This window comes from Propithecus coquereli, unplaced genomic scaffold (genome assembly GCF_000956105.1).
Source record: "Propithecus coquereli isolate 6110/MARCELLA unplaced genomic scaffold, Pcoq_1.0 Scaffold439, whole genome shotgun sequence".
Lineage (NCBI taxonomy): Eukaryota > Metazoa > Chordata > Mammalia > Primates > Indriidae > Propithecus > Propithecus coquereli.
Genome location: NW_012150163.1, coordinates 347,345 through 367,884, shown reverse-complemented (window position 1 = coordinate 367,884; position 20,540 = coordinate 347,345). Strand labels below are relative to the sequence as shown.

The window sequence follows — 20,540 nt, the reverse complement described above, 5'->3', positions numbered from 1 at the left end:
AGGAATGCCGAGCGGCTTTGAGAGGAAGGCGTGCTCTTCACACGTCAGTCGCTTCATCTTCTGCAGTGGGCCAGAGTCTTCCTTTGCCATCCCGTCACTTTTTACAGATGTCTGTATTAACAGTTTTTGTGTTGGTGCATTTTGGAGAACAGAGAGGGGGTGGCGTCCATGCCAGGAGCATAGTAGACATGGTGGAGATTGTGTCATGGAGCCAGGAGGGTGCACCGGGTGGAGAACGCAGTAGGGAGGTGGGTTTAGGCAGAGAAGAGACCAAGAAATCATAACACAAAATACTAAAAAGGCCACGGGACCTTCCAGAGGACATGGGTTCCTGTCTATGCTTCTGGATGCCCTCAGACAGTTGGAAGATGTGTGGGTATCTGGGTATGTGGAGGTGATGATGTCACATGTCCCTCATAAGGTGGTTCTGAGTGACTGAGAAAAAGTATCTAGAGACCTGAGCACCGTGACTGGCACGTGTTACGCGTAACCAATACGTGGCAGGCATCAAACTCAGGATGGGGAACATATCTACTATCGGACGCTATCTCCGTGATCTGTTAGAGAATCCCAGTTAAGGCAAGAACATAGAATCAGATACGCGGTTCCCATTCAAAGCGCACGTATAATTTCTTCAATGCCAAGAGTTACAATAAATGGAGAACCTGGTTACCCCGCAATCAACCAGAAATTCAGGTTTCCTAAGTCCTCTTCCATGGAGACTCAGTTTGTCCATTCACCGTTCATATTTATTAAGCCTCTATTACATGCCAGTCACTCTGGCCTATGAGAGCCACGTGATAATTGCTACAACGTGTCTGTGGCCCCGAGAAGCTCGCTGTCAAGAGCAAGACAGAGACGGAAACAGACACCTGGACGTGGAGGGAGACGCGCTGTCGGTGAAAGATTGAAGAGTCCTAGGAGACTGCGCTTAATTATGGAAGAGATGAAGTGAGTCTTTCTTATTAATTTAGAAGGTGATCAACGTTTGAGAAGATGTCAATGATAATTAATTAGGCTCTAGCAGGTTGCCGTGGTTAAGGACCACGTGAAATAATTTAATTGAGACAATAAACGATCATGTCATGCTCGTGCGAGGGTCACCGTGTTGAAGGACGCAGAGTCTCTAATGAATGCGTCTTCCTTCTGTGCTTTACACAGACCACTCGAGAAGCAGGGCGCAGTGGAATCTCACCCTTGGGCCAAGCAGCTACGGCACGCTGGGACTCGCCTGAGTTCTCGGACTCTTAATTAGCACGAAGCTAAAAATAAAACAAACCTGTGAGTCCTGGTCCGTGGGCTGCTGGGTGAAAACGTTACAGGCTGGGTTGCATTGCCAGGCAGGAGACCACCGGCCCCAGACCCAGCGGGCCACATGGCCTCACAGTGTGTCCTGTCATCTGCTACACTGGGAAGGAAAACGGAGCGATTGAGTCTCATGGGGTCCTCAGGAAGGTTCGTTAAACAGCCATAGAGCCTTTGAAACCACTATATAATGTCTTGGAAAATCTATGTCTACTTCACAGAGTAGGAAAAATATTAGTAATATGCAAATCTTATTTGACATCCCTTTTCTTGAGAAAAAACACATATATGTATATATACACATGTATATGCACACAAAACATATACTATATATATATATATAGGAAGGAAGGAAGGAGGAAAGAAAGAGAGAAAAGCCCGTCCCTTTGTACTGTAAACACACAAAGTTCAAATGGGATTTCCGTCTTGGCCAGGGTTTGAATTGGATTCAACGAAGAAGATGTATTTAAATTTCCCAGGGAAGCAACACTTGCCCAAGGAAAAGTAATTAAAAGAGCCAGGACAAATCTCTCTTTGCTGGATGAGTGTTGGCTCAGTTGAGCCTGTAGGGACCCATGATTTGGGTCCTCAAATCATGAGTTAAACAATATCGGCAGCAGAGCCCGGCACAGTGACACCACCCAGTGCCACCTCCCAGTGCCACCACTCGGGGGAACTGGGAGTCCCACCCTCGGCAGAGGACCTTCAGCCCCTCTGAAGGGCTGGGGCTGGTGAGGAAGGACTGGGCCGGCCCCACGAGGAAGCGGGTCCGGCCCGCAGAGGGGGCCGCCTCCCCGAGGCTGGTTGTCCCTAGAGGGTTCTGGACCCGATGCTCTGGTTGAGGTTTTATAGAGTCCTGTGGCCACATGTGGGAGTGAGCAACTAATTCCAACTGGGAAAATCCAGAGTATTTATTTTGGATCAAGCCATAAAGGATGCATGCGAATTTCTGAAGCACAGAAGTGCTGAATGCAAGCATTTTGAGAAAAAGAGAGACAGGCACTAAGTTACCAAAGAACTGGTATGGCCAGGGACGTGCCTGTAGGGGTCCTGGTCCTGGGCGGGGGAGGAGAGGGAACCGGGAAGCCACTGAGGCAGGAGCACTTGGGGCTTTCTAAAGCTATCCTGTAACTTTGAAAGAGCAGTTGAATTTCTTCGAGGCATAGTTTCCTAGTTTCTAAAGTAGAGATAACATTCCCGCCTCCCTGGGTGTCAGTAGACGGGAATGGAGTAGCTGAGTATTTGTTACTGTTGCCATTACTGCTGTGGCACTAAATGCTCCTGACTTTTGAACTCTCCCTGTAGGTGCCATAGGAAAATCCAACAGGAGCTTCTGTAGAAGGCTAAGCAAATAGTGGTCTCGGCTGCGACACCAGAAACGTGGACACGTTAAGGGTGGGATGCGACAGGCTTTGCAGCCAGGCTGCGGCGGAGCCGGGCTAGTCCGAGCCGCGGGAGGGACGTCGGGAAGCTTTCCCTGCGTGACGGTAGTCGGGTGCTCCACTGGCCTCTCAGTGCCAGACAACTGAGGGTCTCTTCTTCCGAGGAAGGGTGGAATCTCGCAAATGACAGCAGAAGAGAGGGAAAATAAATTGATGGCTTACACAATCGCGCACTATAATTACATTTTGGTTATTTCCTAAGGGCTTTACTAAGGCACGATGATGTACTTCAATGCGTATTTTATGTAATGGCTTCAAATTATCACTGTTATTATCCCCAGGACTCACGGAGCCACTGAGGAGCACGCTCCCTCTCTGAAAGCTGTCCTTTCCGCGCATTTCCTGCCCCTCGCGGGCCGACTGACGCAGGCTGCTGCGCCGGTGACCTCCAGGAACATTCTCACTCTCCACGCTGCCAAGGCTGAATGATGCTGATTGGAAATGTGGCCTCTAGAAAGCAGTGGAAACGCTCAGACCATTTCAAACTTGAATTCCTTCTCCACCTACCTCCATAAGCTTTGTTAAAAACAAATCCATTTGGTTTTCTCGAAAAACAAAGGAGAAGAGGATAAAGCACATTTGGAGACACAGTTGCTTTCAGCCCCGTGCACTAACTCCAATTTTATCTTCTAAAACATGGACTTTTCCAGAATCATCCGGCCAGCTGATTTTCCCTACATTCAAAAGAAGCAATTTTCTTCAATTTTACAGTCTCTCCAGTACTGCATCCTAGAGACACAGGGGCTCTGTGCTAACGAGTGGCTGGATTAACAACGAGGAGGGTAAACAGACAGTGGAGAGAGCCCGGTGCCAACCGCACGGCCATCACCACTCTCACACTAGAGGGGAACACGGCAGGGGAGGGGAGGAGCAGGACGGCTACGAGGCCCAGCTCAGCCTGGAGCTAGCGGACAAGCTGATCAGGCGGTGAGCAGCTTCCGCCAGTCAGCCCAGGGCCGCCTGCGTCCCACAGATACCGGGAGCAGGGAGGAGGACAGCGGGTCCCTTGAAGGACGCAGGAGGCCTCGGCTCTCTCAGAGCACAGGGCACGGGGCTTATCAAACCAAGCTTCAGCCCAGGCCGCCTTCCCAAAAGGCACATCTGCAAAAGCAAGTGCATTTGTCGAGGGTGTGTGTTGCCGGGGCTCAGCAGGTGCAGCTACGTGAGCAGAGTGGTCGCGTCTGCTGATACAGAGGACACTCTCTGCTGTTCGCAGGTGCGATGAGGAGAGGGCGGAAAGCTGTCTATACACAGACATCTTTCTGGAATTAACCTTTCCCCCGTCGTAATCTGAGACAGGGTTAATAAGAGGGTATTTGCCATATAAACTAGTCTGGTTAAAGTCGATTAAAACGAAGACCAGGCCTGCAGTATCCCTGAGCCGACGAAGCCAGTTGGCCTCACAAAGACCTTAACCTGTGTGATCTGCAGTCACCAATGAAACTTTGAGCTGTTTCTTGCAAATGCCGACATTAAAGAAAAATAAAACTTAAGGCTAACCAATCAGACACTTCCAACTAACGTAGATAACCAGGGACTCCCCAGCAGAATAGACCACGCAAGGCAACTCCATAATGTCGCCAGGCAGGTATTTGTTTTGCTTTCCTTCTGTGTCTGTGCTGCAAAGCGCCCCATGTTCCCTCGTGGAGCCCAGACCCGCTTCTGATCTGGAGCTGCCTGATTCAGGAATCGCTGTCTGCTCAAATAAAGTCTTTAAAATGTTATCATGCCTCAGTTTACCTTTCTACCGGCAGAAACACGAAACCTAAATATGAGTTAGATTGTCCAAATGACTTGCGGAAAACCTGCATCTGGGACTGAAAGGCAGGAAGGAGCTCGTGACCACCGGGGGGCAATTTCTCCACCACGTGGGAGAAACGGGCAGGGCGCTGACTCTCCCAAAGCACTTCCTTCTGCCTCTTCTTCGGCGCTGCGAGGTGGAGGTTGTCCTCCTGCCCCCCTGCCCTCGCCCCCTGAGCGGCTCTGAGCTGCGCTCCCTGTCCCCACACTGTGCACTGCCCCCCACGTGGCTCTGGCCTCTCCTGGCTCAGCCCCAGTTCCCGATACCTAAAGAATATTTCCTCTTGGTTATCTTTCATCAACTTCTACTCTGAACTCATTATCCAACCAGAAACGGATGCTCCCCAGGTGTGAAATCCCCAAGTCACCCTTGGTGGCACTGTCCCCCAGCACGCTGCAGTTCGCGCCTCTCCACTCTGCCGCCCATCCCCTGCCCTGTCTCTTCCGTCGGCCACTCCCTTTCCGCCCACGGCCTGAGTTTTCAGTATCCACAGACTGAGCCAACGACAGACACTGATATAATGAAATAGTACGGAGATGTTAAAATGACAATGAAAATGAATACTTATTGCCATGAAAATATATTTATGTTATAAATTGTAAACATTTTTCTACATAATAGACTTGGTATTATCCGACATCTTACATTGTCTGAAAGGATATGTGTGAAAATGTGATAGTGGCTGGTTCCTGTTAGAGGGGTTACAGATGATTTTTATTTTCCTTTAGAATTGTGTTCATCTCTGATTTCCAATTTACTACAATAAAGACGTAATACATATAATATATAGTAAATATGTAATCTATGTAATAAAAGTAGCTGATGCAATATGTGAGCCTAAGCTTGCACCATGTCATCTGCTATTCTAGAACCTTTAGTACTAATAGGTGAAACCCGCTTCTCGGTTTCCGTCAATTCTACCCCACAGTTAGGCTTCACGGCGGGGAGTTAGAACTGAGAGAAGCTCAGGGGGGAAAGGTTAATTCCAGAAAGATGGTGAAAGATGTTTATACATAGACAGTTTTCTGCCCTCTCCTCATTGCACTTGTGAACAGAAAACGTCTCCTCTGTGTTAACAGACTGGACCACTCTGCTCAGGTGGCTGATCCACGGCACCTGTGAGCCCGGGTGACACACACTCTTAACAAACACACTTGCTTTTGCAGATCTGCCTTTTGGGAAGGCGGCTTGGGCTGAACCTTAGAAATGGTTCAATAAACCCCTTTTTTGGTGCTCTGAGCAAGGTGAGGCTATCTGCATCCTTCAAGGGACCCGCTCTCCTCCTCTCTGCTCCGGGTATGCCCACCTGCCTCCCCTCTTCTTAGAGCCTGAGAAATCTAGCCCCAGCTTCCACTCCAATCTCATCTATTGCTCTTCATGAATGTGCCAGGCAGGCTCCTGTATCAAGGCCTTCACATCTGCTGTTCCACGCGATCTGAGCTGCTTTTCCCCCAGAGAGCTTGCTGCATGACCCCCATGTTCAGGCCCCTCTCAAGATCACGGCATCAGAAAAGATTTCCAACACTACGCCCATACATCTCCTCTTGAAAACTAGGCTGTTGAAGTGTCAAATGAGAAAGCACTAGTCCAGGAAGCACTAGCAGACGGCCGTGCTGACCACGTTGCTGGTACTGGGGACACCATGGTGAACAAACAGATGCGACTCCCATCCCCATGGAGTTTACGTGCAGAAGGAAGGACAGATATGGAGTAAATAACTGTACTTAACGTGTGCAACAAGAGCGTAAGTCCGGGCTATCTGAACACCTAAAACCAGAAGGATTGGTGCAGTGCGGAAGCCCGCGTGGGGACTGAGGCAGAGAGCAACCCAGGGACAGCCGTACTGCCGGGGCGGAAAGGGAACGTTCTGGACAGAAGGGGCATCCTACCTAAGAACCACTCTCAGGAGAACAGACGTGAATGTCTGAAGCAATGAAAAGAAGCCCAAGAGGCAAAGGCTAAGAGAAAACCAGGGAGCCTGCCGACGGCTGAGGCGAGGAAAGGAGACCGACCACGGAGAGTCCAGGAAGCAGAGGCCGGGCGGGCAGGGTGTGCGCCGCGGCGGGGAGCAGCGAGCAGCGGTGGGAGGCGTGAGGGAGAGGTCTGGGGAGGGTGATGCAGTGCGGGGCATGAGAACCAAGGCGTCCACACGACACTACAGTGCACATGTAAATTAGCCAGTGACACACGCACACACACGCACACACACACACTACACATTTATAGCTCAGAAGAGCATTTCAGCTAGAGATATGGGATGGAAACTCATCGTCGCACAGACAAAACTAACGCCACAAGAGTGAGTGATTTCCCCTAGGGAGAGCCCACAGTGAGAGAAAGGAGTGAGGACGTTTAGAGTAGGAAACAAAAATTCCACACCAGTCGCCCAAGCGACCCATTCTCCGTGTACCTGAGCTGTCACCTGAGGGACCAGAGCAGATCCTGGGTCCTGGTCCTGCTGCGGCCAGAAGTGTGTCCAGCCCTCCGTGCTTCCGAGTGGACAGCTGCACATAGGCTCGGCAGTCGTGAGCAGAACGTCACAGGGACTCCAGGGTGGGCACTGCACGTTCTGCAGGCAGAGCCGGCAGGATTTCTTGGTGGGTTAGATTTGGGGTATAAGAGAGACAGGGTAAAGGATGACTCCAAGGGGCCCGGCCTGTTCTGTTAGAAGAAAGAATTTCCCATCGAGTCACATTAGGGAGGCTGTGGACAGGGCAGATTCTTCGTTTTTTGTGTTTCGGGGTTTGGGGAGGAATCAAGAACTCAGATTTGGAGATATAAGGTTGAAGTTGAGATGTCTGTGAGACACTGAGAAGTTCAGGAGAGACGTCTGGTCTGAAGACATGCGTTTAGGGGGGTATTTAAAACCTTGAGGCTGGATGAACACATCGAGGGAAGGAGTGCAGATACAAGAAGGGGAGGACCAAAGACTGAGCCCCCAGAGCCCCCAACATTAAAAGTCAGGGAGAAGAGGGAGAACCAGCAAGGGAGGCTGAGAAGGAGCTGCCCACGCGGTGGAGACAGAACCAGGAGGCGGTGATGGCCTCGTACGAGCCAAGCAGGAAAGTTTATCGGGGGGAAGAAGGGATCAGTTGTGCAAACTACCTGCTGCTGGCAGGTAGAGAAAGATGAGGTCTGAGAAATAACCACTGGATTTAGCAAGCTGGAAGTCATCATGACCTCGACAAGAGGAGATTCAGGCAGTGCTGGGCGTGGACGCATAGCTGGAGGAGGTTTAGAGAGAATGGGAAAAGAGCAATTGGAAATTTCATGGATAGACAACTGCTTCAAGCTCAAAAGGGGAACAGGGAAGCCAGGCAGAACCTGGCAGGGGCTGTGGACTTGAGATAAGTTGTTCGTGTTCAAGATAAGAAACAGCATATTTGTTTCATGATGGGAATCATCTCGTACAAGGCAAAAAATGAACATTTTGGGGAGAAGGAGGAGATTTGCTGCAATTGTTCCTCAAGTAAGTTCACCTGAGGTTTCTTTAGATCATGTGCAGACAGGAGGCAGGTCACCTGCAGGGCAGGCAGGGCACTGGGCCGTGTAGACACCGGTGGTCGTGATGGTGGGACTGTTTGTAAGCTCTCTTCTGGTAGGGTCAGCTGGGAAGGAGGATGGGAGGCAGTTTGAGGGTTGAGGAGAAATGATAGGGTTTGAAACTGCCCATCATAGAAGAATGGGGAAGAATGAATGGGCGTGGAGAGCCATGAGGATTGGTCTGTGCAAATAACCAAAAGTAACCAAAATGCCTCATCACAGCAGCCGCCCCGTGCCATGGAATCCCAGAAAGGCACTCAAAGGCTTCCAAACGGTGGAGAGCTACAAGATGGTTATTACGGCAGGTGTAAGAGACTACTCAATGAAGCAAATATATGGAGAGACTACGCCTCTTCGAGAGGGAGCTCGGACTGAGCCTTTGGATGTCATTAGTGCCACTATTTCACACACCGCGTTTGGCTTCTCCCGTGGTTATAACAAACGTGGGAGGGAAGTCTGCAGGGGCTTTAGGTTATTAGAGAATTTAAAGGCTGTTATACCAATTCTTTTCAGAAAAGGTAAATTAAAAAATTTAGCCTATGTATATAAAAACAGGGGAAGGGTCACTCCAACCCAACACATTTTCTGCTGATAAATAAAGTGTGTTAGTTCCAGACTATTAACTCCAATATTAAACCCAAGGTACATTTGTTAACTTTAGTGGTTAATGTTTACTAAAAAAATCAAAACTCTTCCTCTGAAGAGAATAACACCAATTTTCTTTACCACTTGGGTATTTTGTTACTTTGACATAGGCATTATGGGAATAAGAAAGCTAGAATAAAGAACTTAAAGGCTGGCAGTAATTCTGAAATATTCGCAACCTATAATCTTGGTTAAACCTCACATGTAGCCAGTGAGGTTCCAAAAGAAACTGGCAAGAGACAGGAGACCTGGATTCTATCCAATGCAGCGTAGTTTATAAAAACCAGAGAGAACTAGGTTCAACTCTGAATTTCGCTGCTTACTATTCATGCGATAGTGATCAAGTCATTTAAAATCCTAAGCCTCAATTTCCTCATCTGTAAAATGGGAATAATGGTAGTTCTTATATATATTAAGAATTAAATGTCTTAATATATATAAAGCACTTTGCTTAAGACATAATAAACACCCAGTAGATGATGACAGTGATGATAATAATGATGATGGTGATGAAGATGATGATGGTGATGATGATGATGGTCATGATGTTGATGGCGATGATGGTGGTGATAATGAAGATGATGAAGATGATGACAAAGATTATGATGTGATGATGATGTGATGATAATGATGATGTGATGATGATGATGCTGATTATGATGATGATGAAGATAATGATATGATGATGATGAAGATGATGATGTGATGGTGATGATGATGAAGATGTGATGGTGATGATGACGATGGTGACGGTGATGTGATGGTGATGATAGTGATGGTGATGATGGTGATGACGATGATGGTGATGGTGATGATGATGATGTGATGGTGATGATGATGATGATGGTGATGATGATGATGTGATGATGGTGCTGGTGATGGTGATGATGTGATGATGGTGATGTGATGGTGATGATGGTGATGGTGATGATGGTGATGTGATGATGGTGATGTGATGGTGATGATGGTGATGGTGATGGTGATGGTGATGATGGTGATGATGATGTGATGGTGATGATGATGATGGTGATGGTGATGGTGATGGTGATGACGGTGATGATGATGTGATGGTGATGATGGTGATGGTGATGATGATGATGGTGATGGTGATGATGTGATGATGGTGATGATGATGATGTGATGATGGTGCTGGTGATGGTGATGATGTGATGATGGTGATGTGATGGTGATGATGGTGATGGTGATGATGGTGATGATGATGTGATGGTGATGATGATGATGGTGATGGTGATGATGGTGATGGTGTGATGATGTGATGATGGTGATGTTGTGATGGTGATGATGGTGATGGTGATGTGATGGTGATGGTGATGATGGTGATGGTGATGGTGATGGTGATGATGGTGATGATGATGTGATGGTGATGATGATGATGGTGATGGTGATGATGGTGATGGTGATGATGGTGATGGTGATGGTGATGGTGATGATGATGTGATGGTGATGATGATGGTGATGGTGATGATGATGATGTGATGATGATGATGTGATGGTGATGATGATGTGATGGTGAGATGATGTGATCGTGATGATGGTGATGGTGATGAGGATGATGGTGATGAGGATGATGGTGACAAAGATGAGAAGGAGAGGAGTAGGAGGAGGAGGAGGACCTTGTGGTGGTGGTAGATGGGCGTGGTGGGCTGACACTCCCATGTCTACCACTAAGAAATAGTTCCATGGACAAACCACTCCCCCTCTCTGGCCCGGTAATCAGCTGTGACATTGTTGGCACGCAGTAAACTCTTACTGAACGAATGGATGTTCTAATAATTTCTAATGCTCACCCCAGCTCTACAGCGTGAGATGATCCTATGAATCTGGAGTGATCTTTTCCTGGATCTTGACGCTTAGACTTGTGGTGTAAACAGATGAGTGATGAGTGAACTCTGTACACTACTCATCAAAAGCCAGTTCAAAGGCTCAGTCCTCATCGCAGTTACTACACTCACTTTAAGCTGCCATATCTTTAGGGAGCAAGAACAAAGGGATGGTCAGGAAGGGGAAGAAATAAAAGAAAAGCAGGGGGAAGCTGAAACTAACGTGTGGGGAAATGATGAGGTTCCCACTCCCTCCAAATGGAGTTCGCTCTCTGGGGAGACCTGAGCATCTGGTCACTTCACAGCGAAACTTCGCATTCAGTGTGGACATTCACAAAGCAAGAAGCATCCTAAGAAAGCTCGCGAGCACCAAGGGCACGTGGATTCAGACTGTAGGTGGTCTCCGTGAATAGATGGAACCTGCCAAGACAGGCAGGCTGGGCATTTTCTGCTGGGCACGCGGCTACTTCTCAATTGCTTGTGCTGACTCCCAGTGCTGTGTATGTAGAGGCCCTGTGTGTTTTTTTCTGTGGCGAGAGCGCGCGCGTGTCTGTGGTGTGTCTGCTCTTTTTCTCTTATAATCTCACTCTTCTCGCGCTTTTGCGTGGCAGCTCTCCCAGAGACGCGTGTGTTCTCGGGGGTCTGCGTCTCTGTTCTCACTTTTTATTTTTGGCATACAGAATGCCGACTGATGGCAAGTCTGAAACCGTGGGCGCCCTAATAAAAAATACAGACTCGTATCGTTTCAGGAGTCTCCCCAGGCCCTGCTCCAACCTCCCGTGAGCCCTAGCGCTCCGGTTCAGTGTCCCCAGTTTCTGGCCTCCTTATCTATCCCCAGATTCTGCCTCTCCACCAGCTTGTGTTTTGTTTTATTTTTCTTTTTCATCCCTAGATATTGTCTTTCAGCTCACCCTTGGTTATCCCAACCAGGGTTTAGCACAGACTCATATTTGAGCCTTATGTTTTTCCAGGGGTCTATTTTCTGCCTTCTCTAAAAGAAACCCTGACCATCCATGCAGACTGAGTTTATCTTCTGTCTCTGAGCTGCCTTCTCAGGAGGAACTGGAACATCACGTTCCTCTTCTGCGCATCTTGTGTCAGGATTCCCATTGGTTGCTCACTGTTTTGTCTCCAGAACAGACTTTGAGCTCCTTAAGGAGAGTAATCCTGTTTTATTCCCAAGGCCTGGCCCAGAGCCTGCCGTAGGTGCTGCATCTGCCTATGCAACGGGTAAACACAAACACTCAGCAGACACCAAGTCAGCCCCCGAACAAAAGGTAAAATCAGTTCCTCCATCAAGCGAAAAGACCAGGGCTGTCTATTTTTTGGATTTTGTGTGCCCCCCGTTGTTATTCACAATGTACTACTCTCGTTAGTCCCGATTTATACACCACGTTCCCTCTGAGATCCATCTACTTTTTCCATTTTGAATAAGCTAATCTAAGGGTCAGACATTACTGCTGAAGCCATCGGAGAGGACAAAAGAGAAGCTGCTGCTTTGAGCAGCGACTCATGGTAAAGAGTCATCGTTAATTGATTTTTGAGAGTTTGTGAAGCATGAAAAGCATTTCAGAAGCAGTTTGATGCCAAAAACCACAATGGTCCTGTGTCACTCAACTAAACAAGATGTGGAAAGGGCACCGGATTGGAAGTCGGGAGACAGGCTTCGAGCCACAGCTGCGCCACTACCAGCTCTGTGACCTCACAAAAGTCACTTAACCTGCCTGGATCCCACTTATTATAAAAGCAGGGATTTGAACTAGACCTCAAGCATCCCACTACAAAGCTTCTCTGACCCGAGAATAAATTTTCAAGTGCATTTGACTGACATGAAAACTACATGTAAACAACAGCAATGGAGATGGCAGGAGAGGCGCCAGCAACAACGGCTGCAGAGGACGGGTGAGCGGGCATTGACGTCGCTTCTCCCGTGAACGCACTCAAATTATTTCAGATCCAATTGGAGGACACAGTGTTTATGAACCAAAATAGGCATTATGAACATATGCCTTCTGCCCTCAATTATATTTTGTTCCGTTGTTTAAAAACAAACAAAACCCAAGCAAGAAAAGTAATTTAATCCAGATTTGAGTTCAAGAGGGAAAATGCATTTATCTGCGTCTGTGCACGGGGCTCCCCTGTTCACTTGGCACTGCTCTAAAAGAGTCCTTTGAGTTACTTTTGTTTCTCTCTCTGGTGGAAAGAGAAAGCAAGAGCACAAAGAGAACAAAGACCCTGGAGAAGGAGGGAACACTTGGCGAGGCCTCCACTGTCCCTGTTGCTTAGCAACATCTCACATCTCCCTCTGAGAAACGCGTCTCCAGGGGTGGCACGGAGGAAGCGTCCTCAGCAGACCCATTGCTCATGAAGCAAATGCCGCACTGATGCCTGTGACGCAACACCATGAAGAAAGGAGCCAGATTTTACCAGATACACATTTTCTTAGAATGGCAGTCTGATGATCGTCACAGCAAAAGCTCTGTGTATCCCCTTCCACAGCCAGAGAGCATCTGAGAGGCAAACTACTGAACCCCAACTATCGAAGCGGCAGGGGCCTGGGGAAGCTATTTCCCACGTGCACGAAGGGCCTGGGACTCACCACTTATCCACTTAGCCTCGGGGTCATGAATTTTGAAATCTTCACTGAAGAGATCTTCCACAGTGACCTTCTTCTTTTGAGACAGACTATTATCTTCAGCTAGAAAAAAAAAACAAGGCAAATAGTTAAACTTTTTTTTTTTAATTGGCAAAGGGGAGGACCATAAACATTCTGATTGTCCTTCAAAAATAGTGCATATGGCAAAGCATACAATACCTGTAAGTGACTGGTGAACTAAAGCCAGTCTTGCTTTTTGTTTTTAATTAAACTATCAAAAACTATGGTAAGGAGATCAAGATTCGGTAAAATGTCATCATTCCCCCTCCTCACACTTGCAACACACAAATGATCATATTTCTCAGGTATAGAAGTGGATAATTGTTTCAAGATTGATTTATGAGCAAGGTGGGAATCGTCAAGAGAAGAAGGTACAAATGTCTGGAATGGATCTCAATTGTGTCCTGTAGTCAATCATCCACTAAGCACTCATTAAATGCTACTAACTATAGGCAGCATTGGGTGCTGGGAATTCAAAGACATATAAAATATTTCCTAGGTATTTATTCTCCATAAGCTTCACCTGTCCCTGGCTATCTCTGGGTTGTGGGTTAGTTCAGGTTCAGACAGGACCATACCCCAAATATCTGCTACAAATTACCAGGTTCTGCCCTGCCTGATCTTGGTTACTATGCTTAGGAGTAAGCACCTGGGACAAGCCTATGAAGGCATTAAACTAATGTTCATCCCAAGAGGAGCTGTTTAGTTAATTGCACTAGTGGATGAGACTTTAAAAATCTGGAAGCTTTTATCCTATTTCCAGAGGTCAAAGCTTCTGGGGTTTTGGCTATCTCTTGGAAGAAGCTCTCTCCATTAGAGGCACAAAAATCCATTTATCTACTTTGGAAAGACAAAGGGCTGTCCAGAGGTCTGACCCGTGAGCCTAAGCTAACAGATAAGACACCCGTAGGCAGTGCATTACACCACCCTCACTTCTGTTATACTAATAAGAACTCTTAATATCAACCTGACCATTTCTGATGGACACCGTCCACCTAGAACGCTTGCTTGCTTCTCTGCCCTTGTACGCAGAAGATGCTAAACACCCCCACACAGCTTTTGAAGACTCCCAGTCCTCACTTCCTCAGCGTCCCGTTGTGCTGCTGTGCAGGGCAATCTCAGTGCTACTACGCGTGCGTGGCTCTGTGTGCACCACATTAAGGGGCTCTGGGCTGCTGTGTTTCTGCATTTTTCTGTCTGTTTCTCTTTTCAATTTCTGGCTGTTACATACACTTCTTGGGCTATCACTGTGGTTGACCTCAACAGGACCATTTGCCTGTTTTAATTCTCTGTTTAAAAATCTGTGGCAGGTTAGGAAAACAGCAAGAAATGCTGTTAGAATTGCATAATGAAATAGGGATTAATAATTTCTCAATGAAATACCCAAAGCTGCTTCTAGAACACTAGCTCATAGATTTTATTATGTCACTTTTCGTTTCTTCCTTTTGGCCTCTATGGTTGTCAATAGATTGCTAAAGCTATCAGAAAAGTTAGGTATGCCTTTGTGCATTGATGGATTTCTTGAATATCAAATAGGATTAATATGCATAAAAGTCTTTTGAAAATTACGGAATAATGTGATTTGAGGTGGCCTCATTGTGGGGCATGAGTATGTGTGGAGCTGTCCCAGGTGCTGAACACAGCATGTTAAACCAAGCCAAGTTCTTTCCTCTAGGAAAGTTCTACACACGATGGAAGCAGCCCTGGAAAAGACATACAGCTTCAAACATGATGCATTTCCACGTGCCAGACAATGAGTGAGAATTTTAAAGATTACTAGATATTGATCTAATCCAGTTGTACTGTGATAAGTATATGGTCAGAAGATAATCACATTAAAATGGAAATGTTATGTGATTAAACGTCACTATTCAAGGCTGATTCTAGCATCATATTTTGAGGTTATCCATGTGCCTAATAAGAAAAGAATATAAGACTGCCATTAAAACAAATTTTGGAAATAAAAGACGGAAAGGCAATTTATTCACTTTCTGAAAAATTTTTTTATAAATGTGTTTTGTTTTTAAAACTGTTACTTTATTTGGTTTTAAAAGATATTTTAAAAACATGCAAGATTTTTATATAGGGACTGTTTGTGGTGGAGGCGTTATGATGTATACTGTTATATAAGTGCTCTGTTCACGCCAGGGAACTTGGCCCTGTCAGTAATTAGCTCTGCCACGTAAGGGGCTCACTGCGGGCCTCCTAGACCTAGATGGCTCATTTGCACTTCCAACTATCACCTCGCTAATTCATTGGCTTATGGCTTGATTCATTCCCCAAATCATTGGACAAGTAACTGCCACATTTCGTGAGCCACGCTGAGCCCCAAAGAATCAAAACTGGAAGACTTTATACCTGACTGTAGCACGCTCACAGGGCCGTGGGAGCCAAGGTCAAGTGAATGACCACAGACAGCAGCAATGGGGCCGAGAGCAGCAGGGCCCACCACGCTCACATCTAAGGGGACCAGGGAATAAGAAACTGGAAGGAATTCTGGAAAGACTTTCTTGAGGAAAGAACCTGCTGGCCAAGATACAAGAGACAGAAGAGCATTCAAGCTGGGAAGACCGCAGGGGTGTGGAGGCGTTGGTGGGTGTGGTATTTTCAGGAAACTGTGAGCATGGTTCGTGTTGGTGCAGCAGAAAGCGTGAACAGGAAACCGCTAGAGAGGAAGGTAGATTCTCTCATTATATTTGATATTCGGAAATTCCATTAGAAAAATGTCCACTGGTGGATTTTCTTTAAAAATCCTGCTTAACAGGCAGTGATATTTTTTCAGGTTTAGAATACCTTCTTCCCATCAGGAATCTCACCAGTAACTACCCCACTCAGTATTGATTCTCCGTTGTTCATCCTCCTTCCAGAACCCCCCTAGGCTGCATGGGAGCTGCGGGGTCCACCTCCACACCACCAGCGTTCGCTTTTGAATCTTCCACCTTTTCACGTCTCTGGGAGCATTGGCACGATTTCTTCAGTTCAATCTGCCATTTACCAATGTTTTCTTTTGTATGTCTAGATTGTTCTTTCATCCAGTTATTAATTTTTTAAATTTAAGATAATTATATTTTAATTTCTAATATTCCTACATAGTGCTTTTTCCAAGATTGCCTACTCTTATTTTATAGTTTCAAGCTCTTTATCATATTGAAAATTCCTTTAGAAATCTAAAATACTCTTTCTGTTTTCTCTATTGATTTAAATTTCTTGGCTTTCAGTTTTTGTGTTTGGTTGGTGTCTGTTTCACAGTGGGATGTTTTCTGGGGTGCCTTGTGTTCTTGATTCTAAGCTTCCAGTCCAGTGTGCTGGGTCCTGAGATCTTCCTGTTGGGGGGTCTCGAAAACATTCCTGGGCAGTTTTGAGACTATGCTCTCTATTAGGCCTTCCATGGCCATTTGGGCTAGAGCCCTTTGACCCAAATGGGTCATGTGATGTGAGGCCCTCTGACCGTGAACCTAGTTTCAAGGCAGGGGCCGCTGTCCGCCTCTGGCCTCCCATAAGCACCAGCATTCCAGCCTCTCCTGCTGCGCCTGACTTCAGCGTCTATGTCTTAGGGTGACAGAAATTTGTGCTTCTTCCTGCTGTAGGTTTTTACCTATTCCTTCTTTCGAGCACACATTTCCCTTGCAGGTATTTGAAGAACTCCTGCTGTTGTTTCGAGGGCAGCTATGTTAATTATTATTTTTCTATCACTTACACATGCTCGCAGTCGAAGGGGGGAGATGTCTGTGCACCATCTTCCATCTTACACTGGGAGTCAACATAAAGTTATAGATTCAAGAAGTGGCCAGTGGCTTTCCTACTTCAGACTTCATCCTGAAGGCAATCCAAGGATCATTGAAAAATAAAGTTTCCTTCAGCCCTTTAGCCTGGAAAACCAGACAGCACTTCTAATTAGCTCGGCATCCTATTAGCTCACCGGCACGCACGGGCGCTGCAATCTGTAGGGGTGAGGTTATTCTTTATGTAGGTCAGTGCATGGTGCAAATTTCTGAGGCTCCTTTCCTTTCCTAAGGTATTTGTTAGACAGTTGTGCTGTTAAACAGTAAAGTTATGGGAGAACATTTTAGAGTTCCTTCTCCGGAGATTTTTAAAACTAGAAAACTAAAAATAAACCACCCGGGCACAGCTTCTCGAGGTGATGCAATCCCGGCGAGCGGAGGTGAGCAACTGACATGCCCCGTTTGCTAACAGAGAAAATCCACTCAGAGGAGTCAGAGGCCTCTTGCAAGGTTCGGCTCTCGTGAGCAATGGGGATAACGGACAGTGGGTAGGTGCTGTGTAGGGTGCAGTGACGGCCATTATCTCTCTGACCCTCACCATGAGGAGGAGGAAGGAGAGCCACACCGAGGAAGGCAAACCTGAGCCACTGAGAGGCTAAATGACTAAAGGTGTGTGGGGAGCTGGCAGGCAGGTGCCACATCCTACGCGTTTTCAGAACTCAAGGGGGACAAAGTCCATGTTGGGCTCATCAGAGACGGCTTCACTGGGAGGCTCAGAGTAAATACTGTTTATATTTAGAATAATTTGTAGGCTGTTTCTACCAAAAAAGATAATATGTTTGTTCCCCTGACAAAAATTTCAAAAAAAAATCTGGAAATCAAAGAAGCTATCCATTTTTTAGTGTCTCTACTATTAATTCATGGGTTCCAGTGAGATCGCTTTTGCTCAAAAATAAACCATTGCAGCCTCTTCCATTAATGATGAACCTAACATGATGCTGCTTATTAAAAAGGAAAAGGCTCAGTGAGAACACGGGAAATACTTCTTTTAGTTCTTCCAGCACGTTTATTGATTGAGTGCCCTGTGTCAGACACTGCTCCATGCTAGAAATAGGCCTGCCTGCCTTCCTTCCTTCCTTCCTCCCTCCCTCCCTTCCTTCCAGTAAAAGAAGTGCAGTCAATGACGTCTGTTGTAGACACTACTCATATTTCCTTGGTAGATTCTTATCATAAGGAAAGAATAAATTTATATCATGCTGTACTATCAACAGATTAGGAACAACGAAATTTAAAACCAGGTAGCATGTCTGCAAATCACAATATGAACCTTGGGGATTTTCACCTAATCTTGAATTAAACTGTCCCTCTGTGGCAGACTGTTCACCATATGAATCCTTAAGTCAGAACCAAGAAGGCAACGTCTCATATGTAGGCAAAACCCTGGAGACAGAAGCAGCAGCAGCTGTGAATTAAGGGAACACTCTCTCCCTTTGCAAAGAGTGGTATTTACTCCAAAACACATCAAAATATATTTCTCTGAAGAAATCTCCCTGGAATCGTCCAGCCCTGAATGTAAGAAGCTAAATAACTATGGCTGGGATAAGAATTACATTAAACCACCTTACCTGGCTGATACTGGAGGAGCTAGAAGAAAATCCACAGTCAATGCCTCTTTGGAATATCCTTTTTTATTTTTTACTTGCCAAAATTTGATCGTGCCTTCTTTTCTGTTACCAAGGGCTATCACTGAATTGGTTATCTGCTTTCAAATCTATTTCTCATTCCAGCTTGATGTTTTTCTTTTCTTTTAAGACAGGAATTGTGACTTCTTCATCTCTCTAAGGGATTTGGCACATAGTAAATGTTCTATCAATTTCTTTTGGATGAAGACAGGATTTGTTTTAAAAATCTATGCCTTGGCTATGGTTTTTGATTTTTTTTGTACTGAAGTCTTTGTGTTACTAAAGTATATTATTTGTGGTTATACTCCAAGTTTATGTCTATGAAAAGTCCCACGGATACTGATCTATCTTAAAAGTTTTTTCTGACAAGCTCGCATCTTCAAAACTAACTAAGAAAACTAGTAGCATAATATCAAAATTAGTCACATAATACTTTCTTACTGAAGTGAAATACCGGTGGAAACTAAGCCACTCATATTCAATATACCGTATAAATTAAGAAATTCTAGTTGTGTTTTTTTTTAAGCTTCTAAATAAAATACATCAAAGGTAACCATCCCCTGTTCATGTCCTTACTCTATTCCTTTAGATATAGGAAATAAATTGAAATCTGAAAGTATTTTTACCAACCTGTTTGCTTTAGTGAGTTATAACCACTGGGTACCTATGAGTCCACGTAATAATCTGAACATAGGTTGATATGTTTACCTGCCTAGTCTATTCCCTTTTGGGGACATCTTTATTAGACATAAAATTCATATACCATAAAATTCACCCATTTAAAGCGTACAACTCAATGGTTTTGGTATATTCATGGAGTTGTGCAGCCTTCACTGATCAAAGTTTAGAACATTTTTATGACCCCAAAAAGAAACCCCATCACCATTAGCAGTCACTCCCCTTTCTCCCCCTCTGCTCAGCCCTCCACCATAAATCTTCTGTCTCTAAACATTTTGCTATTCTGGACATTCCACATGAATGAAATCACATAGTGTGTGTTCTTTTGTGACTGGCTCATTTCACTTTGCACAATGTTTTCGAAGTTCATCCATGTTGTAACACGTATAGAATGCACCAGCCCTGCATTCCTTGCTATGGATGAATACTATTCCAAGGTAATGATGCTGGGCATCTTTTCATGTACTTATTGGCTGTTTGTATATCTTCCTTGGAGAAATGTCTCATCTTATTCAGATTGTAAAAGATGCTAAAATTAAGAGATTCATTGTCAGGAGAGGAAAAGCTGAGGAGGTGGCAGAACAACCTTTGGCTAGTACCTTGGAAAGATCAAGTTCAGAGTATTCAGTTGCACCAAAGGGCCTCTGAAGAGCTTAAGTGTGTGATCGCAGATCCCCTCAGCTATCTCGGCAGAAGCCAAACATGGAGTTCGGAGTATCTACAAAAATCTTGGGAATTTTTTGTCTAATGGAATGCATACCCATGGCATACAGAGGAGATCCACATGTTCTTAAGAATTTTATTTCTGTAGAAACATTGCCATCTTGGTCTGAAGGGGACAGAGAGAGCACGATACCAAAGAAGACTGTTGGACCCCCAAAATTCTCAGGCAGTTTAGTGACATAGGATTACACTTGTGTTCTCTCTCTCCATGGCTTCATCCACATTTTCAGATTCTACAAAAGAATATGTAAGTATGAAATTGTGAATGTTTTAAATGTATTCTCCATTGAGAATGAAATAATGTCTTTTGCAGCAACTTGGAGAGAACTGAGGACCATTATCCTCAGTGAAGTATCTCAGGAATGGAAAACAAACACCGCATGTTCTCACTTACAAGTGGGAGCTAAACGAGGGTACATGTAGTCATAAAGTGGTATAGTGGACATTGAAAACTAAGAAGGGGGAGGGTTGGGGGGTAAGGGATAAAAATCTACTTGTCATG

The 20,540-nt window shown here is 45.6% G+C and overlaps 1 protein-coding gene across 2 annotated transcripts in view; it reads right to left on the bottom strand.

Moving 5' to 3' along the window:
• The window catches only part of DPP6 (dipeptidyl-peptidase 6), a 528,921-nt gene that overhangs the window by 364,221 nt on the left and 144,160 nt on the right, over positions 1-20,540 (bottom strand). For both annotated transcript variants that reach the window (XM_012654157.1, XM_012654154.1), the window contains exon 3: positions 13,177-13,275. In XM_012654157.1, coding sequence (XP_012509611.1) covers positions 13,177-13,275 — 99 coding nt within the window. The remainder of the gene's footprint in view (positions 1-13,176; positions 13,276-20,540) is intronic.